A 19,051-nucleotide genomic window follows, 5' to 3' on the forward strand; every position below is an offset into this window, starting at 1 on the left:
TCAATTTCTGACGGAAAGTCCTTCTGCGCACGCACGAGCGCGGTAGTGGGCGGGGCTTAGGCCTCAAGACCCGCCCCACCCCACGCGCTTCCTCTTCCGACTGGAGGCGGAGCCGCGGCGTCCGCGGGAAACCCTGCTCGTACGTCCCGCTTCGCCGCGGGAATGGCCAACTACGGGAGGCCGGTCCTGCGGCCCTGGATTCGAGAGCTGATCCTGGGCTCAGAAACACTCTCAAGCCCACGACCCGGGCAGCTGCTCAAGGTGAGTCTCCACTCGGGGCCCTGAGACGGGACTGGGCAAGTGTAGTAGATTGACGCCAGTCACCGCCTTCAGGTACTTTGGGACTCAGAGACGCCGGGCCCATCCAATGCCCCCGACTCCCCTGACACCGGAGCCATGCTGCTTGTATCTGACGGACTCTACAGCGTCAGATGTCTGGTGACGAGCGAGGCCCTGGACGCCTCAGACTGGTAAGAGAGGCGCCGCCGAACTCAACAGAAAGTTGAGCCTCGAGGTGGGCGGGCCCCGGAGAGTTAGGGAGGAGACTTGTGCTCCCCACATGTGGGGCTTGTGTTCAGTAGGGCCAAGCTATGAGGGTCATGTTCTCCGCCGTAGGGAGGAAAAGGAGTTCGGATTCTGCGGGAAAGAGGGCCAGTTGCTGCTATTGAAGGCCTGTGAGGTCCGCATCCAGGTCGCTGAGGGCGACGTGGTGAGTGGTGAAACTGGCTAGGGTGAGTTTCTGTGCCCGGGTTTTTCGTGACAAACTGTAAGCCTCTCTCCCTCCTCAACTCCTCCAGCCTTCAGAGTTTTACCTCCAGCTGGACCGCTTCACCATGCTGCCCACAGATCAACCCCGTGTACAGGTGACAGATTGGTAAGTGATGTCCCCAAAGGCAGGTCTGTGAAGCTCAGTAGCAGCGCTCAGGGTTGCCATGTTTGAAGTATGGGCTCTATCCTCCACCCAGTCCTGGCTGGCTGTAGCATAGACCTTTGGGTGAGAGGGCTTGGATCCTTAATAACACTGACTTCCTACCTCCTCTTCTCCACAGCAACCAGGACTCAGATGTACAGAAAAAGCTCTATGACTGCCTTGAGTGAGTCTGGGGTTGGGCTCTGAGTAGGATTCAAAGAGTGCCAAATCTGGGTAGACAGGCCTCAGAATTGCGCCTGAGACTTGTCTACTCTGCTTTTATAGGGATCACCTTTCAGAGTCCACTTCTTCCAGTGCAGGTACTGGTCAGGGTTGCCCAGTGATCCTCAGTTTTTTAGTCTCACCTCTCCTACCATCCTGTGCGTCCCAGTGAACACTTCCCACACTTCCTTCTCTTTGGGCTTCAGTCCGCTGCCTGGTCCCGTTCCCAGGCCTAACACTGTCTCAGCTTCTGGATGAAGTTCAAGAGGAACAGGAGCACCGGGGGGCGCTAGTACGCCTGGCTGAGAGCTGCCTGATGTTGAAAGGCCCTTGCCCAGCGCCCCCTCTCACCCAGTGGGCTGCCTCCCACTGCAATGCAATGGTCAGTCTGGGGTTTTCTTTGGCAGGTGTCAGGGTGAGGAGTTAGATGAGGGCCAAGTTGAGAGTTCATGTCCTGCAGGTAGAAGACATGTACACTGTCTCTGGTTTATTGCTGCACATTTCTGACAATGACCAACAAATTCTGAGATCTCTGGGTTCAAGCCAGAGGGCACAACAAGGTAAGAAAAAGGGCACAACAAGGTAAGGAAAAGTGGAGGGGTCAGAAGGGGTCTTTGGATTCCAACGCCCCCACTGTTGAGCCTCTCTAGAGTCACTGGTCCCTGAGCTCTGTAGAAATTGCTTATGCTCCTAATCTCCTGTCCTATAACCAGCTCTGTAGGAATTGTTTATGATCTTAATCTCCTGTCCATCCTCACCCAGTGGATGAGGAGCTGGTGCTCAGACTGTGAGTACTCACTGTCAGTCAGGTTCCTGGGCTACACAGTATGCTATGGAATGGTGTGGGAGTGAACATAGACCCTACCAACTCATATGAGCTCACAGGCCACTCAGCTGGTCTGGGCTGAGAGGGCTGTGCCCACAGTGAGTTCTCTTTTCTCTAGGAACTCCTACCTCACCCAGCCACATGCCACTGGAGGAAAGTGGTGCCAGCATCAGCCTTTTGCCTGCCCTGTCCTTGGTTACTCCAGAACTAGAGCAGGAAGACAGCTCCTCATCCCCACCAGCCAACTGCTCAGCCTCTAAAACCTTAACCCACAGCCCCCTACACCCCAGTTGTGTATCCGCTTCTTGTACTCCCACATTCTCACCCATTGGCCGTGCCCCTAGTCAACACCGGGCCTCTGTTACCAGAGCCCAGAAGCTGGAGTTCAAAGAAGTAGAGTTGTCCCCCAAAAATGGGCAGCGTCTTCCAAGGACCCCAGCCAAAGGCACCCAGGAGCCCTGCTCTGTCTGGGTGAGCATTTACTCTGCAATTGGAAGGGAGAAAGGGTAGGGCTTTGGATAGAGATGGGGCGAGGGGTGGGAGGGTGGAACATAGGCTTGGATGGGATTAGGGGTCCTTATTGGCTCCTCCAAATACCACCCCCATTCTAGGAGCCCCCAAAGAGACATCGTGATGGCTCTGCTTTCCAATATAAGTATGAGCCACCCTGTGCCTCCCTCCGTGCCCAAGTCCAAGCTGCCAGGTGTGTATCTAGGGCTGCCTATTTTGTTGATCATCAGCCTGGGGCAACCTTAATTCACAGACATGGTTTCTTCCCAGGCTCCCTCCTCAGCTTGTGGCCTGGGCTTTGCAGTACTTGACGGAACCACAGCCAGAGACCGAGCTAACTCAGGTGTGAGAGCTCCTACGAGTACATGAGGTGATGTAGCCACACAGGTGTATGCTGAGGTGTGGACAAACAATGCTCCCTACTCTCTGTTTCCTTCAAATTTTTTAATAAAATAATCTCATGCGGCAGGAGAGGATCAGGGATTGGGGCCGCCGCCTCTTTGGTCTGTGGCTGGGGAGGGTGGGCTCCGCTCAGGGCTTGAGGGCTCTGTGGGCTGTGGGAGCAGAGGCTCGGTTCCAAGACCAGATCCTGTGAAGGGAGAAAGGAAGGGTCAGGGCTGTACTGAGCAGTCCTGTACCCTCCCAGCTGGCCCTGGCCCCTTCTTACCTAGGCTTGGGGATGGGGGTGCCTCAAGTTTCGGCCTGCGCTTGAGGACTGGGGAGCGCTGCAGCCGCAGGGGCCGTTCTGAGGGACACAAAAATGGTTGCTGACTGTCTAGACCCAGCCTTTCCCCCCACCTTCAAGCCATGTAAAAGCGTGCACATGCTTTCCCATACTCTGTCCTCCCACCCTTGGCAAAGGTTGCGTTTCATGAGGTAGAGTTAGAGCTAGTAAGGAGAGCTTGCCAAACTCTTACACCCTGATTTCCCTAGTCTTCACGTCACTGTGGCCCCCTCCACCAGGAAGCACCAGGTAGGAAGCCCCAGAGCCCGCCCTCCCCCATTTTCTGCACTCAAGCACACGTGGAGGTATCTCCCTCACCAGCAGGGGCCTGGAGCTGGTCCTCATGCACAGACACTGCTCGTCGCCCTGCTGAGAGAGGCCGTGGCCTCAACTGGCCATCTAAGGGAGGCCAGGGTATCAGGGTCTGAGCCCAACAGCTGCTTTCCCCCAAGCCCTTGCCTCCCACCTTCAGGGTCCCCAGAGGAGCCGAGTTCCCAGCAGGGACTTTTCCAGTCCTCAGCCCATGATTGGGATAGGAGAGAGGGGTGCCTGCCTACCTTCATTCCTGGAGCCCAAGCAAGGGTCCTCTGGGAGGCCCAGGATGTCTGGAGAGGGGCTGCCTCTTCGGGGGCTTGGGCTAGGACAAGGAGAAGGGGGACCTGGACCATCCTGTTGGCCCCAACCTCGGCCTCTGAGCTCTGCGTTCAGTTGCTGCCCCAGTGTCTTCCAGGTGGTAGACTCAGGCCCATGGCCCCCTGCGCCAGGTCTGCATGAGGAGTCTGCGGGAAGGTAGGTGTTTTTCACAATCTGAGCCCAGCCTAGACATGGGTCTGAGCAATGGTCTGACCCCTTCCTGGCCCATCCCTGCAACTCCCCAACACACGCAGTGGCTCTCACTCACCAGCAGACACAGAGTGAGTGCGAGACTTGATTGAGATGGGAGGAGTCTCCGTGGAACTGTCCATAATGTCACCTGCAAGGGGGGGCTGGGGGCTCAGGCACCAGACCTTAGGGATGAAGGCAAGAAAAACCTGACCTCCCCCAGGAGAACACGTGCCTTGGAGACTACCTCGAAGGACACTAGCTCCCTGTAAATGGACTCTTACCCATGGTCCCACTTACCATCTGAGCCAGCTTTCTTGATTTCACCATCTTTGCTCTGTAAGAAAAAAGGCAGTCAAATCCAGGTCCTGCTCCCTTCATTCTAGTCTTGTCCTTTTCTTTGGGCCTTTGGTGATACTGGGGTTTGGACTCAGGACCTCTCTGTTGCTAGGCAGGCAGTCTTCCACTTGAGCCATGCCTCCAATGCCTTTTTGCCTTAGTCAGGGTCTTGCTTTATGAAGGGGCCAGCCTGGTCTACTTGTGCTTTTCTGTCGATGGGGATGGCAGGTGCATGCCACTGTGCCCAGTCACTGTGCTTTTCTTATAGCTAGGATAACATGTGCACCACCTTGCCCAGCCATTGGTTTGAGTCTCCATTTTTTTTTTTTCGGCTGGTTGTGGGGTTTGAACTCTGGGCCTAGGCGCTGTCACTCAGCTCTTCAGCTTAAGGGAATGCTCTACCACTTGAACCATGGAGCCAGTTCTGGTTTTCTGGTGGTTAATTAGAGATAAGAGTCTCACAAACTTTCCTGACCAGACTGGCTTTTGAACCATGATCCTCAGATCTCAGCCTCCTGAGTAGCTAGGATTACAGGCGAGTCACCAGCACCTGGTTGAGTCTCCGTTTTTTTTTTTTTTTGGTCCAGTAGTGGGGCCTGAACTCTGGGCCTGGGCGCTGTCCCTCAGCTCTTCAGCTCAAGGCTAGTGCTCTACCACTTGAGCCACAGCGCCACTTCTGGCTTTTTTCTTTTTGCTTATGCGGTGCTGAGGAATCGAACCCAGGGCCTCATGCATGCAAGGCAAGCGCTCTACCACTGAGCCATCTTCCTAGCCGAGTCTCCATTTTTTTAATGCCTAGTCTGGCCCCAAAATTTGATCTTCCCATCTTTGCATCCCAAGTAGCTATGACTGTAGTCATCAGCCACTGCACTCAGCATAGCTATCGTTCTTACAACACAGCTACACATGCTGAGAAAAACTAAGGCAAACCTAGTTCTTACTCCCAGATCTCAAAAGACTGGATGGCAAGCAGTTGGCACACAGAAATAGTATATGTTTGTAAATACATGAAGTGACCTCTTTGGTTCTGGGATTTTTGTTTGAAACAGAGTATTATATCTCAGGATGGCCTTAAACTTGTAATCTTGCCCAACCTCTTAAAGTTGGTAGTACAGGTTCATTACTACCTGTAGTACTTGTCTAGATAATATTTCTTAATTCTGTCATGTAATTTCCATTCTTTTTTTCTTTTCTTTTTTTTTTTTTTTTTTTTTGGTTGGTGTGGGGCTTGAACTCTGGGCCTAGGCACTGTACCTCAGCTCTTCAGCTCAAGGCTAATACTCTACCACTTGAGCCACAGCACCACTTCCAACTTTTTCTGTTTATGTGGTGCTGAGGAATCGAACCCAGGGCTTCATGCATGCAAGGCAAGTACTCTACCACTGAGCAACCTTCCCTGCTCCCATTTGTTTCTAAATTCAGGCTGCACTGTATTTCATATATATTCTACATGAAAAACTTTGTTTTTTTGATTGGTGGTGGGGCTTGAATTCAGGGTCTTGGTGCTGTCGCTGAGTTTTTTCCCTTTGAGCCACAGCACTAATTCTGGTGTTTTTGTTCTTTTGTTTAGTCGGTCATGGGGCCTGAACTTTGGTCCTGGGCACTGTCTCTCAGCTCTTCAGCTCAAGGCTAGCGCCCTACCACTTGAGCCACAGTGCCACTTCCGGCTTTTTCTGCTTATGTGGTGCTGAGGAATCGAATTCAGGGCCTCATGCACGCCAGGCAAGCACTCTACCACTGAGCCAACTTCCTAGCCCCTTTCTGGTGTTTAATTGGAGATAACAGTCTCGTGATTTCCGTGCCTGGGCTGGCTTCAAACTGCATTCGATCCTCAGATCTCAGCCTCCTGAATATCTAGGATTACAGGAGTGAGCCATCAGCACCCAGACATGAAAAGCAATTAAGTGGATGGTACATAAGGCTCTACTGGTTTTGTACTAGCACTAGGCCTTGTGCTTTTTTGATTAGCTTTTCTGCCCAAGGCTGACATTTCTACCACTTGAGGCACATCTCCACTTCTGGCTTTTTGCTAGCTACTTGGAGATTCTCGAGTCTTGGGGATTCATCTGCGTAGACTAGCTTCAAACCATGATCCTCCAATCTCCGCTTCCTGAGTAGCCAGGATTACATACATGAGGCACCAGCACCACCAGCTAGGGCTGTGTGTCTTAACAGGGCAGTTATAGAAGAGAGTCAAGGAAGGCTCAGGAAGCACTGCAGGAATGGCTGAACAGGAACCTGGTATAACCCAAAATACTGCAGGCAGGGCCCCATGAAAGAAGAGCTACTGCTCTTCCAGTCCAAGGTGACTGGAACCAAAGCCAATTAGGACCTTGGAGCAGGGTTAGGAGCCTAGACAGTCTCCAAAGAAAGCTCCCGGAGGACTTGCTGTTTCAAATACAGATGACAAGGTGAGATTTCTGTTACATATGCAGAGAAAGTTCTTTCCCAGAGAAGCACCCTTCTAGTAAGAAGTCCCAGTGACCTAGGTCAGGGCAGAAGCTGAAAGGGAAGAAAGTTCAATCACTGTTTTTCAGAGAAGAGTGGAACTGACAATTACATCTATTTATGTCATGAGTCTCCTCCATCCTGGTCACAGATGTCACCCACATGCCACCTGCCCCCTCGCTTCACACTTACTCCCCAACTCACTTGCTTTCTCTTGCCTTCGGTGCCCCCGCTGCCCCGGCTTACACCGATCCTCTGCAGCATCACTTGTACCCGCTGTTCGAAGGATGGGGCCAGTTCTGTGTCTCCTCGCTCAAGGGGCCGCCGCTGGGGACAGAGATGCTTAAATCAGGAGAAAGCCCACTGCCTTCTGATCCAGAAAAGCCCACACTCTAGTGCCAGGCCTCACCCTGTCAGGTCTGGCACCCAGTGTTGCTGCTTCCTCTTCAGCAGGCAGTAGAATCATGGAGTAGGCCTTGCTTTCTCGTGTGTAGCGTGGCCGGCTCCTGCGGGCGGGGTCAGGACTGCTGGTGCCCCCCTCGGCTCCTCCAGACTCATCACCACGGCCAGGACGGGGTGGTGGCCGCAGCAAGTCCCCGAGTGTGGTTTTTCTGGCACGAGCAGCTGCCCCAGGGCTGGTCTCTAGATCAGGCCGTGGACCCCTTGTTGAACGAGGCTTCTTAAAGGCAAAAAGGGTGCCCAGCTTCTTGCGAAGTGTTCGGGGAACAGGAGTGGCACCCCCTTCAGTGGCTGGGTCTTCCTCAGGGGCCCAGCTGTGGGGATGATCATCAGTGAGTACGGCAGTCCACTGGCATCCCTCCCTCCCCTGCCCTCTGGAACTGCCCCTCACTCACAGGGAATCCTGCTGGATCAGCCTTTTGGAGAAGAATTCCTCCACACCTTCATCCACACGGGCACTGAGCCCATTCCCTTCTTGAGGCAGGGCTGGGGGCACCTAGAAGACCACGAGAGGTCAGGGCTGGAGGCAGCTGTGGTGGCTGCTGTTACCCAGCATCGAGCCTGTTTATGCTTCATCCTGAAGCTTGGACCCGTCCTCCCGCTGTCCAGTGTGGGGCAGAGGTTCTGGCTTTTACACATTCCCTCCAGCTGCCCACCTTGGCACACACACCCAGTTTACACCCATTCTTGTCTCACAGAATATCCTATGTCCTGAACCACCTGGCCACTGCCAAGCTAGCACTCCCGGATGTGTGACCCCTGGATCACACATTCCCACTTGCCACCCCATCCGCTCCCAACAGTTCCTGCAGTACCCTCACCCCCACCCCCACCCCACCCGGCAGGCCTGCTGCCGGCTTAGTGGCGCCGGCTGCTGCGTCAGATCCTCGGGGGGCCTTGGCAGGCTCCTCCTCGCTTCATGCCAGTGCCCACTGCCCCTACCAGCACCCCCCCCCCCACCCCGGTTCCCCACACCTCCACCCGCCAGACATGCAGCAGACTCAGGATTGTTCCAGAGGCCTGGCATCTTCCAGTAACCCAGGGGGAGGGAGGGCAACACCTCTCTCCCACATCCACCGGGGTGGTGGGCCACTCCGAGGCGGAGTCCTACACGCAGGCACATCTCGAAGGCCCCGCATGGGCATGGCCTAAGGTGCGGGTGGCCAGGGAAAAGCCAGGACACTACGGTGGCCATGCCACCAAGTGGCCTTGGGGCCCCACAATTCGCCTCTCTGCCCGCCATCATTCCTGAGGAGCGACCGGGTCACCCACGACCCCAAGTCCAGGAGTCCCGGCGTGGGGGGAGGGCGCTCACCTGGGGGCCCCCCGGCGGCGGGCGGTGGTGGTGCTGGCGGCGTGGCCGCGGCCGGGCACGGGTCGGATGGCGCAGGGGCTGTCCGGACGGTGGCAGGTCCATGCGAGGCAGCGGGCCGGCCGGAGGTCCGGGGGCGGCGGGGCTCGGAGAGCCGCGCGCGGACGGCCCCGCCTGCGGCTCCGCATCTTCCCCGGGAGCCGCCAGCTCGGGGCCCCGCTCCGCTTCTTCAGCAGCACCTGAGGCGGGGGCAGGAGAAGAGCAGGAAGCGCCGAGCCCGGGGAGGTGGAAGCGGAGGCGCTAGGGCGGCGGGGGACCCGCCCAGGGCGCGGGGAGGGGCCCGGCGACGCCGCCCGCCCCTCCCCCGCTGCCGCTGTCCGTGGTGCTGAGCGCGGCCGCGAGTGCGCGCGGCGCCAAGCATGCGCGTCCCGGGGCTGGGAAAAGAGGAGGGGGAGGCAGGGGAGAAGTGTCCTGGCCTTGATCGACTCAGGTACCACCGGATGCTGACCGCAGCAGACCCCAGCTTTGCCAGTTGCATCGGGTCTTGCCCGGCCTGGCCCATGCAGGAGTTTAGGGAGAACCCGGGACAGGCCAAATGAGTGTCTAAACGCGCCCAGGTCTAGAGGAGTTCTGCCCATTTAGGTAAACTTCCCAGGGGCCCGGACTTACTGTGGAGGAAAGGGACTAGGTGAAGACAGTGGCTGGCCTCAGGCCATTTCCCAGAGGGACTGTCATCCTGGTGGGAAAGGAACGACCTCAGTTAGATTGGGCAGAGGTGAACTGCTTCTTCTTCTTCTTCTTCTTCGTCTTTTTTTTTTTTGGTTGTTGGTGGGCTTGAACTCGGCCTGGGCGCTATCCCTGAGCTTTTTTCACTCAAGGCAAGTGCTCTTCCACTTTGAGCCACGGCACCATGGTTTTCTGGTGATTAATTAGAAATAAAAGTCTCATAGACTTTCCTGCCTGGGCTGGCTTTGAACCTTGATTCTCAGATCTCAGTCTCCTGAGTAGCTAGGATAACAGGGATGAGCCACCAGCGCCCAGCTCTGAGGAACTATTTCTCATTTCCCATTCCCCAAAGCAAGAGAGAAGATTTGAAGTTTTAGACTTGGAATTGTGGGACCACTTATACCTTCCTTTCTTTCTCTTCCTTCTTCTCCAGGAAAAAAAGACCTTCCAATTCCCCAGGTCCAAAGGGGCTAAGCTCTCCACTCACCGCCGGCCGGGTAGGGGGCATCATTACTGGTGCTTGCTTAGCCAGACTCTCCACCTGCAATATAAGGCCGCACAAAGATGTACCCCTGGGCTACCTGACCCCAGAAGATATTGGAGGGTCCATGCAAGGCAGATGGCCAGGTCAGTGTGTGTGTGTGTGTGTGTGTGTGTGTGTGTGTGTGTGTGTGTGTGTGTGTGCGCGCGCGCGCACGCGCATAGCTGGTTCCCCCTCCTCACCAGTTGATCCCGGGCTGCACTCAGACCCACCAGAGCCTGAGCCACAATGCTCTCTGCCAGGGTCCCTGTGATGGACAGCCTCATGTCCCTGAGGGCAGTAGAGGCAATGTTAGTGTGATGGCTCTGCCTAGCCTTGTCCAGCCCAGCCCCACCCAGCCTACTTGAGCCTGGTGAAGGCATCTTGTAGAAGTTGCTCTGGAAGCAGTTCTGGGAGGCCACTTGAGACCACCAGGACCTTTTCTAGCTGCTCTCTCCAGCCGGGTTCCTGTAGCATCCGTGAGCAGAGGCTCTTGGTTGTGTCCAGTGTGGCCTGAGTGAAGTTCTGGACAAAGATTACAGTATGGTGAGCATGTGGCTAGGACCACGGCACCTTAGCTTGAGACTAGAAGCCCCTACAGAGAGTATCACAGACTTCTATAGGATGGGGGTCAAGTCTACATATGGAGGTGGAGTTGGGGATATAAGCATCATCTTACCTGGATGTCCTGACAGCAGATCTCACCCACCTGTTCCAGGAGGCTGTCCAGCTTTTGCTGGAGCTGCCAGTGATGGCTTGGGGAACTCCCAGCCTCATATAAAATTGGAAGAATCTGAGGGCCAAGGAGGAGAGGGTTGCAAGTTCACAGGTGACTAAGAGGGGAGAGGTCCTCCCAGTGAGAGAGGGAGTGCTCACGCTGAGAGAGAAGTTGGCATTCTGAATGGCATCCTCAGCTTGGTGCACGGCAGCTTCACCCTGGGGCCCAGCCCCACAGCCCAGCAGCTCCACATGCTCCTGAACCGACTGACACAATTCATTCACTTCCTGAGGAGGACATCAGGGATCAGTCCCAGTTTTCTCCCACTCTCTCTGATTCTGCCTGTCTCTTCCCAGGGTCTCTGACAGGATGGGTAAAGTCCTGAAGCCCCACAGTCAGGCCAGCTGTTTAGGAACCCTGTTTGTTCAAGAAGGGGAGAACAGTACCTCTTCCTTTTGGTCATTTTAGGGACTTGATACTTTCTAAGTACCCAGACCAGGAAGAAAAGAATATGTCTATGTATTATATATATATATATATATATATATATATATACATACATACACAATAACATACACATACAGATAGTGAACATGAATGTAGTTGTGAGACTGGGAAGATGAGAAAGAGGAAGAGGAAAAGACAGTGATGGAAGACAAATAATATTGAAAAATAAATCTATATATGAAGAGACAATAAAGGAAAGTCATTGAAAGCTGTTGAACAATATGAAGATAGGGGAATCAGGAAAGAGAGAGCAATAGATAAGCTTAATTTGACTAAATGATAACATATGTTCATGGGAATTATCATGGTGAAACCCTTTTACATTAATATATGTGAACAAAAGCATAACTAGAGGGGCTGGGAAGGTGGCTCAGTGGTAGAGCGCTTGCCTTGCATGCCTGAGGCCCTCGGTTCGATTCCTCAGCACTACATAAACAGAAAAAGCTGGAAGTGGGGCTGAGGCTCAAGTGGTAGAGTGCTAGTCTACAACTGAAGAGCTGAGGGACAGTGCCCAGGCCCAGAGTTCAGGCTCCACATGGACAAAAAAAAAAAAAAAAAAAAGCATAACTAGAAAGTAAAACAAGCCATGTTAAGGGCTGGCACCAGTGGGGAGAGAGAGAGGCAATGGCAGAGGTGAATGAAGTTGAGTGTGGTTCAAGAACTTCAAGAATAGTGAAACTTGTAGAAATTTTAATTAGAAACCAGGCCTGCTCGGTCTGGCTTTGAACCCTGATCCTCAGATCTTAGCCTCCTGAGTAGCTAGGATTACAGGTGTGAGCCACCGGCACCCCCCCCCCCCCCCACACACACACTCTGACAATGCATGGAGGCTCATACTTGTAGTCCCAGCTCAGAGGTAAGAGGATTGAGATTCAAGTAAAAAGTAAAAAGTTTAGGGAGACCCCTCCATCTCAACAAAGAAGCCAGGATTGGTGGTACATGCCTCTATTCTAGGTACATGGGAAAAGGATAGAGGTTTGAGGCTAGGCTGCCCCAGATAAAAACATAAGATCATCTGAAAAATAATTAAAACCTAAAAGGCCTAGGGGAATGGATTGAATGGTAGAGGTCCTGAGTTCAATCTCTAATAAACAAAAAATAGTAAAAGCTGTCTACTGTTCAAATAGTGGATTTGGGGGTGGGGAGCTAGGATCCATAGAGATGAACCTAGGAAGCAAAGGTTGGTTGGGGTGAGGAGTGAATGCTTGAGAAACAGTCCAGGGGAGGGAGCAAAGAGGACTGCGAGGACCGCAATGAGGCCAGGAGGAACTTGGAAGAACACTTAAATCTTTGCTCACACACGTGATGACTGTGGGCATCAGGGAAATTGGGTTCCGGACTAGAGAAATGAATTTGGAAGAGATGCTCACTTGGAGAGGTACAGTGAATAAAACCTCCACAGCAGGTGTGGATCTAGCTGTCTGGGCTCTGAAATTTAGAAAAGTGGGAACAGGGATGGGAATGTGGCTTAGTGATCGAGTGCTTGGCTAGCACATATGAGGCCCTGGGTGTGATTCCTCAGTATCACATAAACAAGCAAGCAAACAAAAAGTCAGAAGTGGTGCTGTGGTTCAAGTGGTAGAGCACTAGCCTTGAGCCAAAGAAACTCAGGGACAGTGCCCAGGCCCTGAGTTCCAAGCCCCAGCACTGGAGAAAACAGTAGAGGGAGGTCATGTCAGGGGGGGCCTCCTGGCTACACAAGAGGACAGCAGAGAGAGGAGAAATGGGAATGGGAAATCAGAGATGAGGCTACAATTTGGAAGGTCTGTTTTTTTGTTTTCTGTTTTTGTCGGTCGTGGGGCTTGAACCCTGGGCCTGGGCACTGTCCCTCAGCTCTTCAGCTCAAGGCTAGCACTCTACCACTTGAGCCAAAACGCTACTTTCAGTTTTTTTGAGTGGTTTATTGGAGATAAAGAGTCTCACAGACTTTTGTTCCCTGGCTGGCTTTGAACCGTGATCCTCTGATCTCAGCCTCCTGAGTAGCTAGGATTACAGGTGTGAGCCATTGGCGCCCGGCCAATTTGGAAGATTGAAAACACTTCCTTTTTATTAGGAGGGCCCGATAACAAGCTTGAAAGTAAAGCAGCCCATGGTGCTATCTGGGGAGCTATTTTAGGTGCAGCTGGTGGTCTGCGGTCCAAAGTCAGGGAATTGTCTAGCAGAGACCTCAGAGATGTTAGTCTCAACTCTCCAAGTCTCCCTGGGTACTCAAAGTTGGGGAGAGGTAACACTGACCTGTTCTAATCGGTCGGAGACCAGACCTAAAGGTTCAAGGTGGGATGTACGATTTGAGGAGACAGGGTCTGTGCGGTTGTTCCTCAAGAGGCAGGCTTGGATCTGGGGGCAAAGGATATTGAGAACTGGCAGGGGGCAGAGCCACAATGGAGGGAAGGGCAGGGGAGGAGGTGGCCCTCACTTGATTTACTGCACGTGCTGTCAATTCTGGGCGGCTGCGCTGTGCCTGGGTCACGTCCATCAGTGGCAGAGGCATGGACTTCAGGCTGTGGTTCTGTTCCAGGGCCTGAGCCACATCCAGCAGGCCCACAGCAGATGTGTGGTTCCGGTCCCAGATCACAGACCTAAGCGAGATGGGCCTTGAGTCCCCAAGAAGCCCCCTCCAGACTCCACCCAATCCACTGACCTAATGCATTTGTTCAGCTGCACTGCCTGCTCCTTCAACTCTGCCTTCCACTCCTATTGGTCCCCGATGACCCCGCCCATCCCTTTGATGACCCAGCCCACCGGAGCCTAGTGTTGACTCGCAGTGCTTTGGCTAGCATCTTGGCTCCTGCATCCCCCATGGCGTTGCCACTGATATCCAGAGCTGTCAAGTTCGGATTGGTGCCCAGAGCCTGGAGCAGGACGCTGGCGCCCAGCTTCAGCCGTGACTCAGCCACAGATAGGGATTGCAGAGGCTGGGGTTAAGACAAAGGTTAGCAAGGAGGGCAGGTCACAGGGTTGGAGGAAGCAAGAGTGAGAAAAAGCCAAAAGTGTCTATTGCTTCAGGGCCCCACAAGGTCCTGTGAACTCACACAGTCATCATCCTGCATAAGCTGGACGATCCGGTGCAGGACGTCATCTAAGGTCTCCCTGCGGGCAAGGACTGCTGTTGAAGGCAGGGGACCAGGGTGGGTAGGGTGCTATCTGGGAGGATGAGGGATGAGTTGGGGGCTCACTTGCACCGGACGTTGAAGTTCCTTCCAAGTGCCACATGTTTCAGGGATCGACTCCTCCCAATGGCCAGCACCAGAGTCACCATGTCTGAGCCGAAACCTGAGGGGTGGGGAGTGGCTAGGGCGATGCCCAAAGCAGAGGCTGTAGTAGCTGGGTGGGGATTAGCAATTGGGTGGATAATGGGAGGATGGACTCCCTGGTGGCCTCACCATTATCCGCCAGATCCAAGGAACTCACAGCACCTGCGTCGCACACTAAGTCTTGTATCACCTGCGCACCCGCTGAGCGCAGCTAGAGTGGAGGTAGGCCACACAGGTCACGATGGGGAGGGGCAGGTAGTGAACAGGCCGGCTCCCTCCCCCACCCCCACTACTTCCAATGTGCGGGCACACCAACTCACACTTAGAACACAGCACTCACCTCACAAGCACTGAGGTCCAAGTGTAGGTTGCAGATGTGTGTGTTGAGTGCGAGGCCATCTAACAGGGCCCTGAGGAAGAATGTCATGGGAGGTGGTGGGAACTGGGAAGGAGGGCCCCATGGTGCCACCAAATACCACAAAAGTCAGGACCAGGACTTAGAGGAGGTTGTGAGTGAGAGAGGAATGGGGTGAGGCCCCAGAGAACCTCAAGGTGGTGGCCACACCTGTGGGTACATGGCCAGGCCAGGGGTAAGGAGACTCACCTGAGTGCATCAGAAGGCAACTTGCAGCCTGCCAGGCTCAGGTGCTGAAGCATCCCTGCCTGGCTGAGGAAAAGCTTCAGCGCAGCAGGCTGGGCCCGGGACTTCCTAGGGTGGAAAGCAGGAGGAAGGATTGAAGCACAGGCCTTTCTCAGCAGCCTCCCCAGCTCTGGCAGTCCCAGTCGCCCTTACATGCGGGAGAAGATGTTCCTTGAAGCGTCCAGGTGGGTGAGGCTGGCACAACAGCCACAGGACAGTGCCGCAAAGAGCTGTGGGAAGAGGGTGCTGGCTACATCTGCAGAGCCCTTACTGGTTTTTTTTTTTTTGGAGAGGGGGTCCAGTTGTGGGGCCTGAACTCTGGGCCTGGGTGCTGTCCCTCAGCTCTTCAGCACTCTACCACTTGAGCCACAGAGCCACTTCCGGCTTTTTTCTTTTTGCTTATGTGGTGCTGAGGAATCGAACCCAGGGCCTCAGGCATGCAAGGCAAGCGCTCTACCACTGAGCCACCTTCCCAGCCCCGCCCTTTCTGTTCTATAAGGCCACCCTGTCTAGGCTAACAACCTCCCACCAGCTAGTCCCCCACCCCCACTCTTGACCAGCATCTTACCATGTCCAAAGCGGTGTCAGTTCCTGCAAGATTCAGGAACGCCAGAACATTAGGATGGCTCAGGAAACTATAGAGACCCTGGTGGGAGGATGAGGGCTTTGAGGAGTTAGGAATCGTCTTAGTGCTTTGGGTCACTCCAGTCTCAGATCCTGAAGACCACCACTCACCCCACTGTCCTCAGAGGCTCCCAGAGCCCCAGGATTCCCAGAAATGTCCAGGTGGGTCAAAGTAGAGTCAAAGGCAGCATTGGTGGCCAGTGCCTGGCCCAGAGCCCGCATTCCTGGAGTTGGACGAGGTCGTGTCTCAATAATCCGGCAGACCCCTTATCCCCTCTCTACACTATTATCACCCAGCTCACCTCGTGGAGTCAACCCTGTCTGTGCTAGGTTGAGTTTCCTCAAAGCTCCTGGACGACATACTAGGTGTCTGCTAAGTGCAGCCATACCTGGGGATGGGGAAGCTCTGTAAGACTCGTCTCTTCCACCTAGCTGCCTTTCTCAATCCCCAGGCTCAGCCGTATTATACCTCTGTCATCCAGCAGATTTCCAGCCAGGCTAAGCTCCCGCAACCCAGAGTTGGAGTGTCTTGTCAATATCTGAGCCAGTCTCCGGACAAAATCTCTGAGGACCAAGACCCCAGGCATGATACTCTGATCCTGGCTTTCCCAAGTGCTCCCCAGATCACTAGCCCCCAATCCCAAGCCCCACCCTTCCCTCATAGGCCCTCTTCACCCTCTCAGTCCACAGGTTTCCAGCACCAACTCCTCCAGGTGGGACGACTGACTCATCATGTGCAGAATCTGTTCTGAGACCTCGAGGCTCTGAGACCAGAAGGCCATGACTCTCAGCAGGTTGTACCTTGGCCCTCACGCCCTTAGCCCTCCCTGAACTCTACCTCACCAGCTTCATGTCCACACAGGAAAGGCGCCGGAACCATCGATTGTAGGACAGGGCAGCCACACTCAAAGCCAGATCCCTGGGTGGTGGGCAGAGCAGGGGGACAGCTCAGGGCCTCAGGCCAGATCTTAGGCCCAGCATTCCCTCCTTGGAGGCCAAGGCCAAGAAGCATGAATGTAAGAGTCCTCCTATCCTCCCAATTCTGGCAGGCCTCGCACCGGCTGCTAAGGTGGCTGAAATCTCCCAGGCAGAAATGGCGGCAGCCCTGACGATGGTAGATGGTGTCTATATCCTGGGTGGAGAAAAAAAGCGTTCATAGCTAGTGTGGAGCCATGAAGGATAAAGAGGCACAACACACATGGGAACCAGATGTCTCCAGAGTCTCCCAGAAAAGTTCCTACTCTTACCCACTGAATCTCCTCTTGGAAAGGGAAGCCATTGTAGTCACACAGAGCCTCATATGTCTTCAAGAAGCCACCTGGGGAGGTGCCAGGGATATGATGGAGGGAAAAACAAAAAGCGGAAGTTGGAAGATCAGACTAAATAGTGGCCGTGATCCAAGTGGCTTTGCTTAGCTTGGGAGCCCTCCCAACTCTAAGGGCCTTACCGCAGGGACTGCTGGGTGCTGTGGGCTCTGAGGAATTGCTTCTCTCCAGCCGAGCCAGCATTGAAGGAGGGGTGGGCTTTCGGAAAAGCTTCCTGGGGATGGAATAAAGGAGAAGGGGCAAGGGATTTCTAGAACTTCAGTGCTCCTTTGGAGTGCTTCCTGCTTCCCGCTTCCTTCCACCCCTTGAAGTAGCCAGGGCTCACCCAAGGGTCGAGTGAGGGAAGGCTTTTTTGATAGCAGCAGCTACATGTTGGGCCAGCTGTTCCACGGCAGCCACACCAGGAAACTCCAAGACCAGGTCAGGTAGGGACTCTAGCTCAAAAGTAACCTGGGGAGAGGAGAGTTGTTGGGCTTTGGCTCCATGTGTAGGGTCTGGTTTCCCTTCTAGAGCTCCATGTGTAGGAGGATGAAGACTAAACCATCCTATGGGTAAAGGTGGGGTACCACGTCTCACCTGTGGAGGTGTCTCCTGAAGCACCATGGCCTGGACTTCCAGATAGCTGAATGTACAGTCCACCTAGATTGCAACCAAGCCCCCGAGCCTCACCCTCATGGAAACCCAGGGCTTTTTGTTGTTGTTGTTGAGACATGGCTTCTCTATGTAGCCTAGGCTGCGTCCGTCAGTGGTGGAATTACAGATCTACACCATCACACTGGCCTACGAGTTCAGTTTTTGTGCAGCCTGAAGTCTAGAGCCAGCCCAACTCAGATTCCCCTTCCTGTCTGCTGCTGGGAGCCCAGAAGAGAAAGGAAACCCCCTGCAGATGGAGCCCCTTGCTAAGGAAGATGCTGGAGAGTAAAAGGTGAGGAGGAAATGGGGTGGGTGAGCAGGCCCTGGGACTCACCCTCAGTGGGAGGCAAGTGTGCAGCAGGTAGGCCCTCCATCTCAGCAGGGCCTGGGGGAGACACAGTCTGACACTCCAGACAAAGCAAGAGGCTTTGGGCTGGGCCCTCACCACCCCGCCCTTTGGGGTCTGCTCCTGCCCACCATACCAAGACATGACTTTGCTCAGCACCCTGCTGAGGTAGCCAGGTTTTAAGCAGCAGCTCCACCTCTTTGGGCCACAGGAATCTGGTGATCTCACCTGAGGAAGGACAAGCTGCTGGGAATTTGGGCCCATAAGGGCCATTCCTTGCCTACTGTCTGTGCCAGGAAAGCTGTGAGGTAGCAGGAGCCATAGGTTAGCCAGGAAGTAGATGGGGGTGAGGGGTTCTAGGCCACAGGAAGAGTAAAGAAAAGCTTTGATGAGAACTCCGGGATGCTGAGCCAACCTCTAAGGTTTGGGGCCCGTGCTGTCTCCTCACAGTCAAATGGGCAGAATGGGCTTGGGCTTACCTCGGAGCTCACTGGATATGTCGTCCGGGTTCTGGGCCATAGAATTGGCCAGGCCCGGATGGCCTAACGAGCTAGGGCGGGAAGGAGCAGCCAGCAAGGCCCCCACACACAGGAAGCTTGGCAGAGGGCCTCACGGCAGCCACCTGCTCCTCTAGCAGCGGAAAGTACACGCAGCTTCCTGCCTGCCACCCTCCTGGGCCCGGCCCCTCCCTGCCACAGCCTCTTGGGCCAAGATCTCGCCTGGGCTCAGCTCAGGTTTGTGGGAGGAAGGAGAGTCTTAGTTGCCCACCCACCCTATCATGCAGGAGCTCTTCTGCCAGCGTACATACGGAGGTGAAGAGGGGTAGGGGAGTAGGGTGGGGGCCACTCATCTTGTATGCCGCTCCCTACTTTCATCCCGCCCCGCAGGGTCTGCCGTGAACACCAGGGGGCGCCGTCCGCTTGGGGAATCCCAGCGGCCCACCCCTCCCGCGGCCAGGCTAGCGAATCGGGCAGGGGCCCAGCGGAGGGAGGGGCACAGTGGAGCACAGGTCCTGTCCTGTTCTGAATCTAGGTTCCATGACTTCGGCAGGGACTGAGTGCTGACCCTGAGCCTCTTTGTGCTAAAGGTTAGTTCTCTACCACTTGAGCCACAGCACAACTTTTGGCTTTTTCTGAGTAGTTTGAGTTTCATGGATTTTTCCCCAGCTGTGTCTCCTTAGTAGCTA

General features: G+C 54.5%; 2 protein-coding genes across 11 annotated transcripts; one reads left to right on the plus strand and one right to left on the minus strand.

The window, feature by feature from the left end:
* Positions 1 to 80: 80 nt before the first annotated feature.
* Positions 81 to 2,915, plus strand: Acd (ACD shelterin complex subunit and telomerase recruitment factor). Of its 3 annotated transcripts, none has more exons than XM_042700787.1 (11): positions 81 to 261; positions 334 to 470; positions 616 to 709; positions 798 to 874; positions 1,050 to 1,094; positions 1,196 to 1,230; positions 1,339 to 1,514; positions 1,593 to 1,692; positions 2,077 to 2,429; positions 2,570 to 2,661; positions 2,739 to 2,915. In XM_042700787.1, exons 1-11 carry the CDS (start codon positions 163 to 165, stop codon positions 2,815 to 2,817), a joined length of 1,287 nt encoding a protein of 428 aa, XP_042556721.1. In that variant the 5' UTR covers positions 81 to 162; the 3' UTR covers positions 2,818 to 2,915. The 3 variants fall into 3 exon arrangements, with proteins under 3 accessions (XP_042556721.1, XP_042556723.1, XP_042556724.1); XM_042700789.1 differs by having other exon boundaries at positions 1,363 to 1,514; positions 2,739 to 2,914; XM_042700790.1 differs by lacking the exons at positions 81 to 261; positions 334 to 470; positions 616 to 709; positions 798 to 874; positions 1,339 to 1,514 and having other exon boundaries at positions 1,064 to 1,094.
* On the minus strand, positions 2,898 to 18,556 carry Carmil2 (capping protein regulator and myosin 1 linker 2). Of its 8 annotated transcripts, none has more exons than XM_042700782.1 (39): positions 18,345 to 18,556; positions 18,002 to 18,093; positions 17,854 to 17,904; positions 17,463 to 17,525; positions 17,212 to 17,336; positions 17,009 to 17,100; positions 16,809 to 16,879; positions 16,620 to 16,693; positions 16,405 to 16,480; positions 16,237 to 16,325; positions 16,031 to 16,125; positions 15,864 to 15,950; positions 15,673 to 15,785; positions 15,506 to 15,583; positions 15,091 to 15,167; positions 14,902 to 15,006; positions 14,638 to 14,707; positions 14,427 to 14,508; positions 14,220 to 14,316; positions 14,076 to 14,133; positions 13,786 to 13,958; positions 13,460 to 13,622; positions 13,279 to 13,380; positions 10,695 to 10,823; positions 10,498 to 10,611; positions 10,183 to 10,343; positions 10,022 to 10,109; positions 9,702 to 9,839; positions 9,242 to 9,308; positions 8,576 to 8,811; positions 7,656 to 7,756; positions 7,211 to 7,574; positions 7,006 to 7,128; positions 4,315 to 4,351; positions 4,094 to 4,165; positions 3,750 to 3,971; positions 3,511 to 3,561; positions 3,136 to 3,213; positions 2,898 to 3,057 (listed from the first exon to the last, which is right to left on the minus strand). In XM_042700782.1, exons 1-39 carry the CDS (start codon positions 18,382 to 18,384, stop codon positions 2,945 to 2,947), a joined length of 4,167 nt encoding a protein of 1,388 aa, XP_042556716.1. In that variant the 5' UTR covers positions 18,385 to 18,556; the 3' UTR covers positions 2,898 to 2,944. The 8 variants fall into 8 exon arrangements, with proteins under 8 accessions (XP_042556716.1, XP_042556714.1, XP_042556720.1 ...); XM_042700780.1 differs by having other exon boundaries at positions 3,511 to 3,591; positions 10,528 to 10,611; positions 18,345 to 18,555; XM_042700786.1 differs by having other exon boundaries at positions 3,511 to 3,591; positions 9,786 to 9,839; positions 10,052 to 10,109; positions 18,345 to 18,555.
* Positions 18,557 to 19,051: the final 495 nt, after the last annotated feature.

Source organism: Dipodomys spectabilis, unplaced genomic scaffold, assembly GCF_019054845.1.
Source record: "Dipodomys spectabilis isolate Male_0828 unplaced genomic scaffold, ASM1905484v1 ptg000273l, whole genome shotgun sequence".
Lineage (NCBI taxonomy): Eukaryota > Metazoa > Chordata > Mammalia > Rodentia > Heteromyidae > Dipodomys > Dipodomys spectabilis.

Excerpts from the sequence above, each read along its gene's own strand:
- Acd (XM_042700787.1), top strand. The coding sequence starts at position 163 with ATGGCCAACTACGGGAGGCCGGTCCTGCGGCCCTGGATTCGAGAGCTG. Across the intron at positions 1,693-2,076 it reads AAGCCAGAGGGCACAACAAG|GAACTCCTACCTCACCCAGC; the intron begins GTAAGAAAAAGG and ends TCTTTTCTCTAG. Across the intron at positions 2,662-2,738 it reads GCCCAAGTCCAAGCTGCCAG|GCTCCCTCCTCAGCTTGTGG; the intron begins GTGTGTATCTAG and ends GTTTCTTCCCAG.
- Carmil2 (XM_042700779.1), bottom strand. The coding sequence starts at position 18,384 with ATGGCCCAGAACCCGGACGACATATCCAGTGAGCTCCGAG. Across the intron at positions 16,880-17,008 it reads AGCACCCAGCAGTCCCTGCG|GTGGCTTCTTGAAGACATAT; the intron begins GTAAGGCCCTTA and ends GCACCTCCCCAG. Across the intron at positions 7,575-7,655 it reads CTGATCCAGCAGGATTCCCT|CTGGGCCCCTGAGGAAGACC; the intron begins GTGAGTGAGGGG and ends TCATCCCCACAG.